The sequence below is a fragment of the Scylla paramamosain genome, chromosome 22 (genome assembly GCF_035594125.1).
Source record: "Scylla paramamosain isolate STU-SP2022 chromosome 22, ASM3559412v1, whole genome shotgun sequence".
NCBI classification, from domain to species: domain Eukaryota; kingdom Metazoa; phylum Arthropoda; class Malacostraca; order Decapoda; family Portunidae; genus Scylla; species Scylla paramamosain.
The window spans coordinates 15098744-15117647 of record NC_087172.1 but is presented as its reverse complement, the minus strand read 5'-3'; the positions used below and the strand labels follow the sequence as shown (position 1 = coordinate 15117647).

Sequence of the window (18904 nt, the reverse complement as noted above, 5' to 3'; positions counted from 1 at the left end):
ATATATATATATATATATATATATATAAAACACTAACGGGACACGAGCTCTCATAGTTCATACTGTGGTGATAATTTTTTCTACTTACTCGCCGTGACTGATGAATAATGAGACCGGGGGCATCTTTCACAGCCTTTGTGGGAAATAAAAAAAAAATAAATAAATAATCGTTACAATATTACATACACCAAAAACTCTGGCTGATGATAAGGACACAAGACTAAAGCACCATTGTAGGAAATATAAACATTCATTGAGTTACAACATTACATACATGCTAATTATTGCTCTGTATAAGCCACACAGCGTGCCGGATGCGCTCCAAGGCGGCCTCTTTGCCTAGTACGGCCAGCATCTCCCCGACGGGCGGCCCCTCCTGCATCACGGAAGAGAAGGTAGAAACATGAGAACACAAAAAAAAGAAACGGTAACTGCAGAACACCAGCTGACCTACACAAGGTAGCTCATTGACACTTTTGCTGTTTCACAATATAAATACTCCCTTGATGGCCAGGTAATATGAGAGAGAGAGAGAGAGAGAGAGAGAGAGAGAGAGAGAGAGAGAGAGAGAGAGAGAGAGAGAGAGAGAGAGAGAGTGAGGATAAGAACAGAATCAAGTGGCAACTCTCCGGCAAAGGCTACACCCGCGGGAATTTTGAAGAATGGACATCACAAAAAGAGAGAAGTCACTCACATAACAAAGGTAGATAAAATTGAAGGGTGTTACACTTCCACTCACTCGCCACACAAGTACTAATGCTCTACACTGTGACAGACTACAGCGCTTTGCTTATGACACTAACCCAGGTACTCAATATGGTTACTGGAATACTTGTCAACTCACCGTAAGGCCACTGACTGACATCCTCATTAACTTCATGATGGCTGGGGTTTTCAACTTGTATTCTTTTCCAACATTTTTCACCAGCCTGGCAATGTTCTCTTTTGTGAAGGAATCTGTGCTGGAGGCAATGAGATCCTCCACTCTCCTCAGCACCGTCACTGAGGGCACCCCCCCAAAAAAAAAAAATAAATAAATAAATAAGTAATAAAATAAATAAATAATAAAAAAATAATAATAAATAAATAAATAAAATAATAATAATGAAACACCTGCAGACATCACTTCAATCAGACAATGGCAATTTTTTTGGATTTTCAAGTGGCATTGAAATACATCCCTAAAAGATCTACATGCACTAGGTATCTTTATTAGTTTTCAAGTGGTATATGTTGAGCACACTAACTGGTTACATCCAATTTTATGAAAAATATAATAGTGTACCATATAATATTTTTTCATGTAAGCTATGTCTTGACAACAAAAAATAAAAAAAGAACACTTAGGGGAATTACACTGACAATTGTTTTATGAACCTGTGAGGCATGGGGTTCAACTTTAAGGTGAAACATGAGAATAAATATCAAGGAAATTAAGAGTCCGATGAGAGTTTCATGTGTTACATAAAAACTGACAGTAAATAAAATGTGTGGAAACTATCACAATTTGTTGGTCAGGCCAGACTACTGGAGTTGTCTAGCAATGTGAGAAAATACAAAGAATGATAGAGAATGATTCAAAGGAACAAGTTATCAAAAAATTTAATTACATATTTTCCACTGAATTTAATCCCTTTTGCTGTTGTCTTACTCAGATGGCAACCTATATAGATAACAAAGCATTAGCTTGACAAATACTTCAAACAACAAAAAGTCACTGGATCAGCTTGGCTTACCATGAGAACAAGGCATTGCAGGGAGACCACTGACTGGCAGCTGGTCAGGAACCACCCATACATAGGAGAAGTCTGGATGCAGCAAGTCCTGGAGGCAAGTGATCCTGACCTTGCTCCACTCCAGCACCTGTGTGAGGTAGTCTGTGCTCAACACCCTCTCTTGGGCAGTGCTGCTCCATAGCCTGAGAGAGAGAGAGAGAGAGAGAGAGAGAGAGAGAGAGAGAGAGAGAGAGAGAGAGAGAGAGAGAGAGAGAGAGAGAGAGAGAGAGAGAGAGAGAGAGAGAGAGAGAGAGAGAGAGAGAGAGAGAGAGAGAGAGAGAGAGAGAGAGAGAGAGAGAGAGAGAGAGAGAGAGAGAGAGAGAGAGAGAGAGAGAGAGAGAGAGAGAGAGAGAGAGAGATTAAATCAAATCTGTTTGCCTGGCTGACATCTTCCTCAAGTAAGAAGGGATGAGTATGTGTAAATCTATCAATGAATGCATGAAATTACAGGTTACCCTCTAGTTCTAGTACAATAAATGGACCTCTCAATATCAATAATCATATTACTATAAGAAAAACATTCAAGTATTCCAATATTTCCCCAAAATACACTGAACATTTCAAATACTTCTTGCACTTTTCAGCATGACAGTACAGAGCATGATGGAGGAGTAACAAGAGCATGAGGAGAGAAGGATACCTCTCACTGTAAGTCTTCCTGAGAAGGTCTCTGAGTTGGGCAAGCAGCACCTTCAGTTCTGAGGGATCTTCTAGGCACTTGTGAAGACTCAGCTGATTATAATGATACAACTTCTCCATGTCCAGACGGCAAGAATTTTTGGTGATGCGGGAAACATCAAACTGAAAGGAACATTTTTGTTATTGCAACTGGAGTGTGCTTCGGTTGTCTATTCAGAAAATATCACAACTACATGCACCTGAAGTTACAAATACTGCATAGCTTAAGCATGGTACACTCCCTCACTTTTTTCCATCAGCTATTCTAATGACAGACAAAATATGCCAGTACATTCTAGCTTTTGACGCTTCCATCAATTAACATAATAATAAAAAATACATAACTGAATGACATATCTTAATCTTGTTATCTTCTGACCCCTCCCACTAGTCAATACAATAATACAAAGTACACAATCCAAGCATTGTAAATTCCCTCACCTTTTCTATTAATTCTTCCACTGAGAGGAGATGCCTGCTGTCCCTGCCCTCAAAGCCTCCGCCAATGTCTGTCACAAAATTAAGGATGGCCTCAGCAGCATATCCCTGGGCACGGTAATGCTCAATGTGGACGTCTCCTTGTCTCTTGGACAGCTTGCTGCCATCCCGATTCAGGATGAGGGGGAGGTGACCAATAACAGGAGGGTTCCAGCCAAATGCTCTGTAGCAAACAATATCTAGGTTGAAGTAAACAGGTACTATATAATATGCATCAGAATGAAGAACATCAGAGTTGGAAGTAGTTGGAAAGAGTCCAGTGGGAGGAGCAAGGAAAGTCTTGAGATGAGGATGAATATCAGAGAAGAGGTCATGTATGACTGCAAAAAAGTGGCCATAAGTCATCCACCTTTGTAAGGGAAAATTAAAATAATAAATCAAGTGATGATAATAATGATAGACATCTTAATCTTCAATCTGCACCTTTGCCAATACCAAGTCATTGTCTTTTCTACTACACTCACATTCATCAGGTAAGCAATAAAGTACCACAACACAAACATATTATATGTGTGGATTATAAGAGATGCAATCAAAAGACTATCTATGAAAAAGAGAAAGCAATAAAACTAAAATCAGGTAAGTTTTTTTTCTATTTACAGGTGCAATTCTGGGACTTTTAGATCACACTTCATAAAAGAGAATGAGAAGAACATTCTACATCTGCATCCACACACCTGTATAGTTGGAGGTGTTTGGGTGTGGACACCTGCCACTCCACTCCCCTGAGGACATGGGTAATGCCCATGAGGTGGTCATCCACTACATTGGCAAAGTGGTAGGTGGGGAAGCCGTCAGCCTTCATGATGACTGGGTCCCCCTCCTGCTCCGCCACAGTGTTTGCCAGAGACCCGTAGATGAGGTCTTCAACTGGCTCCTTCACTGCACCAAGCTGTACCACAGGAGAAAACTCATACATATACATTTACATAGCTCAGTAATGATTGTGTATTTTTAAACCACTGCAACTTTTCTCTATACTCTCTATGAAATCATTTCTTTCTTAGTACTATTTGAAATGTGGAAAACAAATAGTTTTATGCTTTAGAAACATGCATATATTCTTAAAATACTAATAATTTTCATACATATATACTGAAGCATATATGTGTCTTTCCTGGAGACACAGCAATTCTTCATGGTATTATGGACATGGTAAAACATGAGAACTATGTCATCCATATAATGCAAAACTAAAACTGTTTAAGAAAATATGGATGTAAGCTGAAAACCCATATTTTGAAATGTGAACAAAAAGTTTGGAATCTGATGTCTTCAAAATGTGAATCTGATGGACCACAACACATCCATTACCTTGAATCTTATGCATGACTCAGTGCCTTTCAATTCCTGTTCCTTAATTTGGTTCTGAGAGAGGTGGCGACATCTGTTGTCATATCTGGGAACTTCATTTCTTCTTATGGCATCATTACGCAGCCAGTTCAGCCTCCTGCTGGAACAATAACACTTGTATGCAGTGCCATTTTCCAGGAGTTTCTTAACATACTCCTGATAGAGAGGAAGGCGCTGGGACTGCATGTACGGTCCCACAGGTCCACCTACTTCAGGAGATTCATCAGGTGGTATTTTTGCCCAAACCAACATTTCTTCAAGTCTCTCACTGGCCTGAGGGACCAGACGACTCTGGTCTGTGTCTTCAATACGCAAAATAAACTTTCCATTGTTAGCTTTAGCAAACAGAAAGTTGTAGAGTGCTGTCCGTAAGCCTCCCAGGTGAAGGTATCCTGGAATGGTGGCAGTTGATAGAAATTACACAGCAATAATTACAACATTATATGTTTACATCTCAATAATAATAACATAAATATTACTGCTTGAAAGTATAATTTATGACTGCATATCATTATCCTTTGAGGATCATTCTATCAAACATTTGAGATAGCACTTTCATTTGTGGATTCACAGCAGGTACAGAACAAATCCCTCCTCACATCAGCTCCCTCTTACCTGTTGGGCTTGGAGCAAACCTGACACGCACATCATCGAGGCAACATGATGACACTCTGAAGGATCTTATGCACTGCCTGCTGTGAGAAGAGCAGCAGTGGGCAGTGACTTGTCTCAGTAAAGCCCGGTGCAGCATCCTCAATTATATTCTGAAATAAGATGGAAGGATGTTTGCAGGTACATGCAAGTTCTGTCTTATGGTAATCAAGAGAACCATTAACAACTGGGAAGGTATTACATTAACAGTTTAAAAATCATTACATATAAAATTATAAGGTAGCTGAATTAGGTCATGCTAGGATAGTATAATTAAGTCAGATTAATTAACTAGATCAAACTGTTCCCTCACACATTTTAGTTGAGTACTATGCCTATGACTCCTCTTGACTCCTCCTGTCCAAACTGACCACTTTTTCACCACTCACCCAAACTCTGGGGGAGAAGAGAGGGATGTTCTATTACATTGCACTATTACCAATAATGTGAATCAACCTAATAACACTCAATAGTTTACTTAAGTTTATGTGCTGACAGGAGATTAGCAGATCTTGTGAGTGCTGGGTGGGCGCGAGTTGTGGCACTTCTGAGTTGAAAAATCTTGCAAGTGCGGCACAAAAAAGTAAGGCAACCGTGCACACTCACCTCTCACATGTGAAATGCCGCGGAAATAATCAGTTCTCTCTATAGACGATGTTTTCAAAAGTATTTCGCACTGTAAAATATCTTGGAATATCTCTGAGGTTTCTTGTGCATTGACTTTACGTATTATCATGACACGCCTGGGTTACATGAGCAGAGAGGCGGCGCCGATGGTGAGGCTGAGGCTGGGCTGAGGCAGGTGACGGTGTAAACAAACCGTGCTGTAAACAAAGCCTCATGTAAACACTCGCTCGGCGTCCCTGCAATAATGCTAAGACGGAACCCCACCAAGATAGAATTGAAGCTTGAAGACCTGCAGGAGCTGACCAACAAGCTGAAGGGCGAGGCCGAGGCGAAGAGGACGAGCGACAAGGTGGAGGTGGACCCACAGAAGACGAGGAAGGAGGTGATCGAGGAGCGCATTGGCTACAACCCCAGGCCCAGGAGACCCAACTAGAGGTGAGCAGGTGTGGCATTGTGGTGCATTGACTGGGTATCATTGAGGGTAAGAACAACGGCGTCATACGTGACTATACGGTAACGCATTTGGGTTTTATAGTTTAAGCCATTACACACTACGTGGTAATAACCTACCTCATTTTGTTCTTCTCACTATTCACATCATTTCTAATGATTACACTACTTGTCGGAAATTAATAATAACGCCACAATAGGCCTGGGAATGCACAGCGCTCTCAACTTTTTCTAAGTCCACAGGTAAACATAAATGGTGTATTGTTGCCTGAACTTCAGTTGTTTAATGCTTTGAATTGTGGGTAGCTGCTGGATAGGATCACTGTGTCTATAATTCCTCGGGCCAATCACGTGCTACCACCACTTAACACCACGAGTTGCACCAATAGGAAGTCTCTATAAGTACCCATAAGCTGCGCGGGCAGGTTAGGTTAGGTTAGGTTTCCCACAGGCCCCCAAGCTTGCTTGAGGGATTGGGGGGCCGTGGGTAGAGATTGGGGACATTGGCTTAAACTATAAATTTACCCGCATTTGAAATAATACTGAAACATTCGTTTTCATCCCAATGCTACTTTAAGTTTGGTTAGGTTTAAATTAATTCCGTTCATTAACTTAACTGTAGATTCTTTCATTGTGTAGGACACAAATTGAAAAAGAGACATATTTTGTCCAAATACAGATGGTTAGTTTGCAGAAATTAGTTGGCCTAAGTTGTCATAATTATCCATATTTTTATTTGGAGGACTGCAATGTATTTTTCCTCTTTCCTAAATCACATTAGATTTAGAGATCTGTTGGGAAAGAAAGTGTAAACTATGTAACACAACAAATATAGAGGAGGATTCGCTCCCCTGAATCCTATAAAAATCATGCTAACTGCCATGTCATTCCCTTGGTTGTGTAACAATAAGAGGCTTTTACTAACAATCCAGCCAGGTTAAAACATAATATCCTATGCAGACTTGTTACGTACATGTAAAATGCTGAGGCTGACATTCAGAGTACAGCATCAGTACTATTGTGTAGAATTTTACCTTCTAATGCCCCCAGCTCTGCATGCCTTTATTTGTCTAAGTATGTGATTCAGAACCAAGTACTCAAGGAATTAAGTTATTGAAGAAAATGCAGATAATCTTGCTACGAAAAATTATCACAGAATCAGCAACACCAAATTTCATAAAATGCTACAGCTCCAAGCCAAGGCAACTCTTCAAGGAACAGAAGAGTTGAGGTATTTATCTTACCCCCAGAGACAAGATGCTGCCAGCACCAAGCCGATCCAGCCTGCCCTATCAGATCCTGCTGTACCTCAATGGCTGGTACATGGCTGCCTTCATCCTTGTGGAGACTCTGCTCCTCTTTTTCAAGATGTCAGTCCTTCCATACCCTCCCGGAAACATTGTTGCTGAAGTTTTCTTGCTTGCATTTCTGGGTGCCATTGAGTGGGTCAGGATTTTCATGGGTAAGAAAGGCAATCTCACAGAGGCCCTCATATCCATAGCACTCTCAGTAATCTTTACAGCTCCCTCTGTGCTTGCCCTCCTCTACCTGCTGCTGTGGCAGACATATGTGCTGAGGTTGGAGGTGATCCTGGTGTCCTTTGCCCTTACATTTGAAGGCATTGAGCTCCTCTTTGCTTTGTTAGCCATTATTACCATTAATAAGTCTGGTAAATCTGAGTTTTTATAATGATAGACAAGTTGTTATTTTTAATAAATTTTGTACTTATTTTCTAAGCCATTGTAGTTGGTGTAAAGATGTGTTGTGTTTGGTGAGGGATGTGTGGATCTGACTCACCTCTTTGCCTGTGCCTGTGTGAGCGGTGTGTGAAAGTGACTTGCAGATCATATCCTTATTTCACAGTTCTCATTCCTTTATTCTGGAGTCATTCATTATATTTTCTTTTATTCCTGATCTGTTACATATCAACTGATGTTGCTTTTAATCTGGAAAGATATAAATATGTTTTTGAAAATAAAGTAATAAAAATGTGAATGCAAGAAGGTTGGCGTGATTACATACAGTCTTCTTGATGGCAACAATGCATTTACAATACCAGTGTGCATCTCCAACCAACTTAGGAATCTTAATGAATGAATTAGATATTGTTGTCTAGACATTTCATTATCAAGAATAAAATTTAGCTTGTAACATCAGACCTTTCAGTCTTCCTATAAATAAGAATCCTTAATAACCCTGGTGTGCTTCAGTATGTGAAAATTATAGAAAAAATCAACCCTCTGCTAATGAACTGTGAATTATTGTATGTAAATCAGGATGAATTTTTTTTTTTTTTTTCTAATTCTACTGGTCCAGCTTTGTAAAATGTAGTCCATACTGAATAACAGAGAATGTTGGATCCATCTCAAGTTCCAGTAGATTTGCAACAGAGAGACGGCCTACACTCGGTTGGAGGTTAACACAGCAATCTTTATTTTCATATGACCTGTCATTCACTTTCATGTGCATAATATTTGTATGTAATTAAGTAAGGGCACACAACAAGGTCATATTGTATCAAGTAGGTATGATTTATGAAAAGAGCTCTGCATCTTCCACCAAGAAACTTATGTAAGCCAGGATCAAACTTACAATGTTTAGGCTGCAAACTGAGCACTGTACAACATGCCTAATTGACTCTCATGTACATTAAACAAATGGATACCAAAGTCAAAGTATTAGTGGTATTTTTATTATTCATTTGGTTAAAAATGCAAGATTCAGCAATTATCCAAAAAAATTAATCATCTTAGAAATGATAGGTTTAGAAATGCCCATTACTTTCATTAGCTTTTACCTGTATGTGAGACACAGAACACCCCAGTGCTGCTGAGCAGAGTTCTTGGGGCACTGAGTGGCTTGTGGTGACTCCTCCTGCCACACCTGAGGCTGAAAGAATCACCACATGTCCTGTCTGAGGCATGGGGGGGGTCACCTCTCAGCTCATCCCTCCACTGCCTTCAATGGGCACCTCCTCCCTACCTGGTACAGTGCACACCAAAAAGTTTAGTCTGAATTTCAATTGTTGGTACCACTTATGACAAAAAAAAAAAAAAAAAAAAAAAAAAAAAAAAAAAAAAAAATCAACAATAAGGAATTGTACACTAAATAAATTTTACAAGATTATATTATGAAATAGGGAAGATTGTCTATATAAATATGCACGGCAAAAATAATATGAATGATCCTAAAAAGTTCCATTATGTACTATTATAATAAATGAAGTGCTTGTTATGGAATGTTCTCATCACACCTCAGTTTCTAGCCACCAAAATACTCATGTGTGAAAACTAATAATCCTAACTTTATGATGGCTATAAATATGAGACAAAAGTTGATTCAGATTCATAACAACACATGAATGAAGGTTGTGTTCATAAACTATTATAGGCTAAATGATGATGGGCTGGGAAGTAAAGGAAGATGATGGTCCAATTAAACCTTACATTATCTCTGCACACACCATACATTATGAATAGTAATGTTACTGTGTCAGTACACTGGAAAAAATATAGGAGGAGAAAACACTGTTATGAATGCAAGAATTATATACAGATCAGTATGTACACAAGTAATGTTCATCTATGTATTGTCCAGCAGTTTTAAGAAAGTATTTATTCAACCAAATGTTGTGTTGGAGAATAATAACTTTAAAACAGAAGATGACTGTTTTAATATAAGAAAAATTGTTGTTGTTTTTTCACACAGAAGACTTAATATTTTCACAACCTGTAAGTTTCACTATACATGAGGACTTGCAGAAAAAACAATAATGATGAAAATTTTTGCTTAAAAATTCTCGTGATATTTAGTGACAACCACTGCAGCAGGTGATGCTGTTTCTTGCTTGCCTTACTTGCTTCCAAAGGTTTAACAGTCAATAACTGTCAAGCCAGCACACAAGGTTCATTGAAGCTTCATGAGTGTGTATCAGACAACACATGACACATGCCACTGAGTCACATTATTAAGCTAATAAACTTTTCTGTTATGATATACAACTGTTCATCTCTCTGACAGACACAACTTTCCTTGACATGTCTAAAAAAGTTTCTTCATAAAACACACTCATGTTTAGTAATTTTGACAGTCATTGTATATATGTAATCTAATTACAAGAAATATTCATGACAAACCACATATTTAACTTTTTTTTGCTCTAAAATAATTATCATCTAAGGTCATGATGTCCAAAATGCAGGAGTCACATTTTCTGTATCTTACGGAGCAGCCTGCATGAACACCACGCTCGCCTTGCCAAGCCGCCGTTACGGTATGTTGATGCAGTCAGTCAGTCTTACCCAGATGACTAGCATTTTACTTAACTGCTTTAATCACATTTTACATTTGTGCTATCCTTGAAATCTTAAAAAATAGTGTAATATAAAACTGTTAACAACATTTTCTAGTTTTTAAAGTGTACAAACTTTTAACAATTTCATAATATATATTATGTATTCTGGGGAGGACAAAAAAGGTAAATTTACCATACAAGAACTATCATATCATGTACTGGGACACAAGTATATATCACAAAGCCAATTATATTAACTCCTGAGTCACCTAAAAGCCACTCAAGTCACACCATGCTCAAGTTCCAGTTCACAGAAAGGTTATCAATGAACAACATTTATGGAACTCACAGAATCAGTGTCCTGAGAAATGCAGAGTCAGCATCTGGAGCAATGCACCAGTGCACTGATTCCAAGGCGCTGCCACACAAGTGTATTCCTGACAAGACGACTGTGTTTCACCCACCACCTCAAGCAATGACCCATAATTGTCTTTGATCAGAGCAAAGTTTGTCTGCTGAAATGAAATTTCTTTTATTGAAATGTTGACTGAAGTGCAGCATTGTTAGGAATATAGGTTTGTGTGTAAGTGCCTTCAGCGAGCTTTCCCTACTGAGTAATAATGGGAGAAAATGTCCTGACATTGATTTACCACCACCATGGATATACAACTGGCAATTTTGAGATCTCTGGAATCAGTAAGCACTGTACCTGGATTTACCAAGCAGGTGCTTCATTCCACTAAACTAAATTATGATGGGTGTGCCACTAGGGAAAAAATAATTCATATAATTCTGCATATACGGCTCATGATTCAGCATGATCTAATGACCAGGTTAAGTAGCTACTCCAGTTTTGTCACTACAGTGTATTCAGCTAACTCTACTCAAGAACAGCCAGTTATATCTTGCTTAAAACCAAATAGTAACCATAGTAAAAGTGCAAGTACTATTCTACCTTGTTGTGGAGGTCAACTAACAATGTTAAGTGCCAGGATTAATTATCTACATTCAGTCAGTGGCATGATTATCAGTAATGTTACTTTTGCCTACGAATTTTGAGTGTGGTACCGAGCCGTCCAGACTGATGGTCCCTCAATCCCACTGTATTATGCTTGGTACTCACCGACTCAAATGTTTCGTGATGAGGAAAACAATACATAGAATTTATATAAAAATATAAGTTTATAACCAATTCAATGAACATAAGAAAATGAGTAACTCTTTCACGAATTAATTCTTTATAACTCCAATGGTTACCTTGACATTTAGTGATATGGGAATTGTTTACTGTATGAATTTAGTTGATCATGAAGTGAATGGTGTGCTGTGTATATTGAGGGGCATATGATTAGATACACAATTTTCATATATTCACCACTTTACACATCCAAATAGGTAGGAACATATTCATGTCTGCAAACACACACACACACACACACACACACTATCTCAACCTGCAGTAGCCCATATTTGTAAGCTTTTATACTATCTGCCAGCATTCACACAACTTCATCCATATTTCCTCACACATTCATACAGATCTGCATATATTATCAATGTCCACAGATAAGCACTCATTAATTCTACATATTTATGGTCACATTTAAACCAATGCATTTATGAAGTTAATATGAATATCATTATTATGCTTTACTGTGAAAATACAAACCCAAATGTAAGCTAACTGACACATTACACAATCAGAGCATTTATGTATGTCAATTCATGGTCAATGAACTTGGTAACTGCGGCAAAACATGATCAAATAGACCAGTTATGAGAAGAGCATCAACTATTCCCAAGTCTGCCAGCATGCAGTACCTGAGAAAACTGAAATGCATTCTGTACACCCACAGGTCTGTTCCTCAAGACCTCAGGGATGAAGACTGCACATTGTTATCACTGGGAGCACTACATCACAGTAATGAAAATGCACAGATGAAGTATTACACTATAGATCAATGCTACTAAACCATTTTCATGTCACTGATGCAGTTATTAATACACCTGCACTCAAAACCCAAGCACAGAGAAACTGTAGAAAATAAAAAAAAAATTTTGTATAATTTTGAATAGGGAGGATAATGTGGCAGATTTTGAAAAAAAAAATAAAAAATAAATAAATAAGGGAAAAGGATGCACTGTGAAATTGCAAGTAGAGAATGTTACTCTGATGATGTGGTCCTTGTTCAAGCTTGATCCAGGTACCTGAAGTAAACATTTGGCACCCTAAATATTCACAAGGCGCCCAAAGGCATATAATATGCTCCTGAAACAGGAGAAACCTCAAGGCGCTTAAAAGCAAGACCCGCAAATGGGTAACACTGTTTTCCGACATTCCAATCTACTAACAGACAAGCACAAACACAGACAACAATACACATATACAGGTCATCTAGTCACAGTGAAGGAGGGATTCAAACAGCTGACCAAAGTACCCTCAGAAATAGAGAGAAAATGTGGTAACTGTGACAATGCACACGTCAGGCCTTGAGGCAACCCAAGGCTGTAACACCATAAGTCTGGGAACATTATGCTAGGTGAAGACCTCACTTCATCATCAAACATAGAAAGTAATAATATTCCTCCAGAAATTCCCAGTATCTTGTTAAAAACATCACTTAAAAGAAGTTCCTAATTGTTGGGTTTTATTTATTTTTTTAAAAATTCATATTATGACGTTTTTCAAAAAAATTTGCCCAATATCCATTGAAGAGGCAAGGAGTTTTCTCTTTTGCTACCTTGAGGGTGCAGAGGTCAGCCACAGAGCTTTGTGCAAGGTGTTTCTCACGGTCTGTTGCTGTGCCATCACAATCTGGGAGCTGACCCAACCACAACTACAACTCACAAGAAAACTCCACCACAGACTTTTCTGAGACCAACGCTAAAACCTTCATGTCCAGTAAGAATGGCAGCCACCACAAGGCGACCCCACTGTGAGAGACTAAAGCAAGAGGCTGGCTGATCAGACTGAGGCTTTTCATTCAAATGTACTGCATTACCTAAAAATTTATGTTACAGTGTATCTCATCCCAGTGAGTCAGAATCACTTGGGCATGCCCCATGCCAACATTCTTGGTTGATGCAAAGTATTCATTCTATGAAATGAGTAAGAATTATCACCTTTGAATTTTTTTGAGAAAATTCTACATTAAAGATAGATTCACAGAAAGTACTACTGTCAAGCCATAATTTTGTAATTAAACACATACTTTTAACCTTCTTTCATCATGAAGCAAATTAATGCTGAAGCAATCTCCATGGTGACCAGCATCTACCACACTGGTGCCATGAAGCAGCATGTCATGAACCACAGACACATGCCACCAATGCCAATGCCTCAGGCCACAAAGAGGCCAAGTCTTTCCAAACAAAATCACCCAATCCATTCATGCTGTTACTGCTGCTGCTGCTGCTGCTGCTGCTGTTTCCTACAATAATATATAATATATATTTCCAACAAACTAATTAATACACTATGACTAAAGCAACAACATTGAAATGCTTTAATTTCCTCTGCCAGTAATCAGCAGTTCACACAACACTTTTACAAAAATATAGATAACCACAGACGACCAGCCAACCAATTTATGATTTCCAAAATTAAATGTACTGTATATACAAATTCAACATTATTTTCAACACTCCAAAAATAAAAATGTTCCTGGAAATCTGACACCCATGTGGTGAGAAAATGAACCAATCCATGTGCAGTGTGAAGTGTTCAGGGTCATAAGGCATTGCACAGACACATGCATCACAAGGAACTGGAAAAAATAATGAAATTTTCTTTGATATGAATAAATGGATTGGTAACTCAAATCACCACAAGATGTTGGACTATAAAAATTCTCAATAAACTTTCTGAGTAAATATATTGTAACAATGATAAAAATTCTTGAAATGACCACGTGTGTGAAAACCAACCAGCAAACAGCCATAGTACTTCAGGCCATGTAACTTTGAAAAATCAAATAAAACATACTGCAGCATGCACCAACAACCTCTTCAAATATACGACACCAATATTAATACTCTTCTTATACCCTTTTTTAAAACAATAAATTACACATAAACATATGAGTACATAACCTCATGTAAACATCCAACTTGTCGACATCAAAACAAAAGTTTCTTCCCTACACTCAGTAGTCTCCATCGCATTAGTAAAGCCTGGATGCCAGAGTATGAGCGTGAAGATCACAGACTGGATCACTCCCAACACAAATACGCCAGTTTATTTTATCAGTAGTTGCATTGAATGTTGCTATCAAGCTATTCAAGTATCACGACATCTAGTTTCTAGGGTACCAACCATTCAAGATACATTACAAACACGGGCACACGGGCACATGGCCCACGAGATGTGCTTTTAATAACAGCTCAAACAGTATGGCATCACTTTCATAGTCCCAGCACCAGGCTATCTCATTACCTGGGGACCTTGGCTCCTCAACCTTAGAAATTGATAGGCCTTTCATACACTGTGGCATATCTACTAGTACATATACAAAGTAGTGAGATTTTCAACTTACATCCAATGACAAGAATGGAGTAAAAATATCATCAGTTTCACATGTAAAATATCAAACATTTTTACTTTGACCTTGAGTTACAAGTGACAGAAGAGTAGTGTTGCCTTACAGCTGTTTGCTTCATATGGTGGCCAGTCTAGAGCCAAGGCCAGCCAAGGTCTACAGATAATAGCAAGAGTTGGTGCTGGGTGTCAAATAAGCGTACTGGCGATGGGAGCAAGGGAGAGAAATGTGAACAGCAGTCAGTATGTACATACACGATGTATATTTATATGTATAATATATATATATATATGTATATGTATATGTATATGCCTCTGATATAGAGCGTAAGTCTGTTCTATCTAGATCCTCCAACATATTCAGTGAATGTGTTGCAAAATGACGATAAATTGATATATGTACAGACTTATATTGAAATGTCAGTACAAAAATAAATTAACACTAGAAATGTACACTTTTTAAAGTAACAAGCACAAAAGACTTTCTCACAAGTACACAGAGTCAGGAGGGTGTGGCAGTCCCGGCTCCTGCCTCGGTGGTCCCCCCACACCCATCCACAAACGTGTCTCGTCATCTCCGACATCAGGAGGCTTGTGAGCATTCCTTGCCTTGTCTCAACACATCACACTGATTCTCCAGGAGCACAGGAATCTATCCTTCTGCACACATATGTATGGTTTTCCCTAATCCTTTCTTTCAAAATACAGTCCAAATATGTTAAAATACTTTAAAATTTACTTTTATACAAGCTTGAAATAAAATCCTTTTGGAAGCAGAAATCATATAAAACAGTACCAATGTTGGGGTTAATGTCATAAGGTTTCATCATTGCAATATGTGGAAATCTATAACAAATAAGGTGTATTTTCTAAAAACTAAAAGACATCTTAAGTAAGTAAAAACTCTAGTTTCTTCTGGTAACTCCATGTCTGCAGCAAATCATCCTTAGTACTCAAAACTGATGATGATTCACCTATACAAGACTGTTTAACATTTTACCTATAATCTGGGCTTTAAACAGTAAGGCGTTAAACCCATCAACACATTTCTTCTCATAGTCATAAACCTTAATGATTGCATCAACAATTTTTTTTCATCCCTACTTCAAAACACACCTAAATTGCCACTAAGGTCATGACAGTTCAGTTCCATAAGCTCATCTCTGCTTCATATTCTCTAATTATAAATGAAAATTTTGTACATGCTGACAATGCCTTTTATGTTTTCTATCCTAAAAGGCAGCAAATGAACTACACCTTTATTTTTTTTCAGTCTTCCTTTCTCTGCATAAATGAAATAATGTTACATGCAGGAAGATATCTCACCAATCACTTTCCAGTCTCTAATGATATGAAGCTGAACCAAAAAGAGACCAGGAAATGCATGCTCCCTTATGTCTGGACAGCATGAGATACCCTTCCATATTAGTGACCCCTAGTGCTGCAGGGTCTCCTGTCCTCCCTGAGGTGTTATTTTGGAATGCATCACTGTAAGTTGCTTTCAATAGAATAAGCACAAATAATAGTTTACAAAAGAATTAAAACTGCAAATCTGAGTTATATCAGAGCATAGAATGGAAAACAGAGACAATATGAAGTTCAATTTACATGTCACAATGGAGTTTTATATCACAAGACCTGTGTCCAGAATTTTCATAAGGTACTGAAAGGCAAGGCTATCCAGTAAAGGTGTCCCACCAGCACAACCAGTACAACTGATGAGGAGACATGAACACCTGGGAGGCCTGAGGCTTAAGTACATTGTGGCAAGGCAAAGTGAAGCTTTGATGGAAGAGCTGCATCTTCCTTACAAGACCAATGTTTCTGCACCTGAGGCCTATACTGCTGGCCATGGCAGGGAGACCTAATTTGAAATATGTCATGTTACTTTGTTGCAGTGACTTTGCAAATCTATTTTACCAATCTTGGCACATGAAAACATTTTTACAAAAGACCTGATTGTCACTTCTCTTACTAACATGTAATTGAACACTCAGAGGTCGTTTCTTTGATTCATTGATCGTCTAGTGCAAAACTGCTTTAAGTCAATAATATTAGTTCAAAATTAAAGAACAATAGAAGCTCAAAGAAAATCTAATACAAGGAAAACTACAGCTAATAATGCCAGCAAAATCTCTCTTCAACAGGTATTGCAAGATCTTAGAGCATATTACAAGCTTCTCCAGACCCACTTTCTCAGACTGAGTAATGAACACTTTGTGGACTTGCTGTCGCCTCTACTGGATGATGCAGAGCAGAGATTCTGGCCTACAACTGGCTACTTTCCATCATATACATGTAACATTTTCAGCTATTGTAACCAGTAACTATGAGACAATTAAACTGTAGTTGCAAAAGTGCCCACACTGGGAAACTATACACAAGATGCTGCTGCTGCTGCTGCTGCTGCTGTGCTTGTTACACTATAATGGTAAAGTTGATGCAAGCACATTGAAGTCTAGTTATCACTAGGGCATGTGGACTCCCACAGCCACTATGACATGGACACCCTTCATCATGTTATATGGTACTTTATATGATACATATTCAGAGCCCTGATGATGCATGACAGTGCATCTCTAAGGACCATCCAATGATTTGGCAGTAACAGTAAGCAAATTCCAAGAGGATTGAACAAAGTGGCCTTGACCAAGTAAAGACACCATTCCACAAAAGTACAAGTGGGTACACTCAAGTAAAAGTCCAACTTTCACAGCTGGATCTGACTGGTTTAAGAGATGCTGAGTGTGGCTCCTCAATGCAACACATGTATGCAGTGTTCACTGAGGACGTATCATGGCTGATGAGATGCATGACACAGTCGGAGGCAGTCATCCTGCTGATACAACATGAGCTCAGTCAGTCACAGAGGTGTGGATACCTTTCCTTCTGGGTGTACATTCCTTAAGAATCCAAGACAAACTCTGAGAGCAGCACAAAGGAAACCCCAAACCCACAGCACTGGAAGGGAATGAGCAAAAAAGAATTGAAGCAGCACCCTGTCCATGTTCATCCCTACTCGTTGTCATGGGAGGGTTGGCAGAGCCCTCTCCTACAGCTAAAACTGAATGTGAAGCACAACATCAAGAGGTACAGTTACAGGACGACATCTGAAAGGAGACCAGCTCCACCTTCATATTTTACATACCTTGAATTGTTATGGTTTGGGCTCAAGACAATCCAAGATCAGCTTCATTATGAAGTACATATTATTTTAAGTATATTATATATCAGAAACTTCAGCAACTTGCTATGATCTATTTATGTATTGTAATTTCTTTTGTAATTTCTCATATTTCTGCAATGTTTTATGAGCTTGAACTTTCCTCTTCACATCAGGGATCCACTTGATGTGAAATTGAGCAGAACTACAAGATACCAGACACAGCAACACTGAGACAGTGCCTGCAGTCCCACAGCCTGTTCATCACCAACCTGAATCTCACAAAGATGCCAAAAACCACCTACAATCTGAGACCAAACCAACAGAAGGAGAGATTCAAAGTGGTGCAGCTGAACACCAGGGAGGAGTGCAGGCCTTTAGAACAACCTCAAGAAGCCAAGAACCACTGATACACAGGCCAAACAACCACAACTGAAGGAGAGACTCAAGGCAGTGAAGCCAGACCCTAGGAAGGGACACTCGACTCCCCTCTGTGGGCAGCACAAAAAATGGCAGCCAAAAAGTAGCGTCAAAACAACCTCACTGTCCCCCCCCCTTGGTCAAGTAAATTACGTATACCAAACCTCTGGAAAAACAAAACAGGACTCCACTTGCCACCTATGACTCAAGAAGGACATGCCAGCGACACACCTGCTCCCCTCTAGAGTCCCTCATTTGGTTCCAATGAGTAAGTTCTTCCTCTCCAGAACTGTTCAACCCAAGAGCAAACCAGCCTATCATGTCCTTCCTCTTCATGCTCCTTTTGGTGTACACTGAGGCCATCAGTGTCACATCAGGCAGCTGGAACAGCGCAACCTGGGGGAAGATATATTATTAACAACATCAATTATCACTACCATGCTTTGAATATAAAGAAC

The 18904-nt window shown here is 38.9% G+C and overlaps 2 protein-coding genes and 1 long non-coding RNA gene across 12 annotated transcripts in view; 1 reads left to right on the top strand and 2 right to left on the bottom strand.

Moving 5' to 3' along the window:
• Window positions 1-231: 231 nt before the first annotated feature.
• LOC135111667 (nondiscriminating glutamyl-tRNA synthetase EARS2, mitochondrial-like) lies at window positions 232-6484 on the bottom strand. Of its 6 annotated transcripts, none has more exons than XM_064025219.1 (10): window positions 5562-5750; window positions 5269-5351; window positions 4920-5068; window positions 4266-4696; window positions 3629-3843; window positions 2895-3114; window positions 2416-2576; window positions 1737-1918; window positions 845-1002; window positions 232-376 (listed from the first exon to the last, which is right to left on the bottom strand). In XM_064025219.1, the coding sequence occupies exons 3-10, from the start codon at window positions 5053-5055 to the stop codon at window positions 278-280; spliced, it is 1602 nt and encodes a 533-aa protein (XP_063881289.1). In that variant the 5' UTR covers window positions 5056-5068; window positions 5269-5351; window positions 5562-5750; the 3' UTR covers window positions 232-277. The 6 variants fall into 6 exon arrangements, with proteins under 6 accessions (XP_063881289.1, XP_063881291.1, XP_063881293.1 ...); XM_064025221.1 differs by lacking the exon at window positions 5562-5750 and adding an exon at window positions 5452-5528; XM_064025223.1 differs by lacking the exons at window positions 5269-5351; window positions 5562-5750 and adding an exon at window positions 6153-6484.
• LOC135111669 (uncharacterized) lies at window positions 5729-9693 on the top strand. The gene is made up of 2 exons (XR_010273866.1): window positions 5729-6017; window positions 7283-9693. It is a non-coding gene; the product is annotated as an uncharacterized LOC135111669 (long non-coding RNA).
• Window positions 9694-14182: 4489 nt separating this feature from the next.
• The window catches only part of LOC135111666 (synaptotagmin-14-like), a 58114-nt gene continuing 53392 nt past the window's right edge, over window positions 14183-18904 (bottom strand). For all 5 annotated transcript variants that reach the window (XM_064025214.1, XM_064025216.1, XM_064025215.1 and 2 more), the window contains exon 10: window positions 14183-18842. In XM_064025214.1, the coding sequence (XP_063881284.1) occupies window positions 18645-18842 (198 nt within the window). In that variant the 3' untranslated portion in view covers window positions 14183-18644. The remainder of the gene's footprint in view (window positions 18843-18904) is intronic.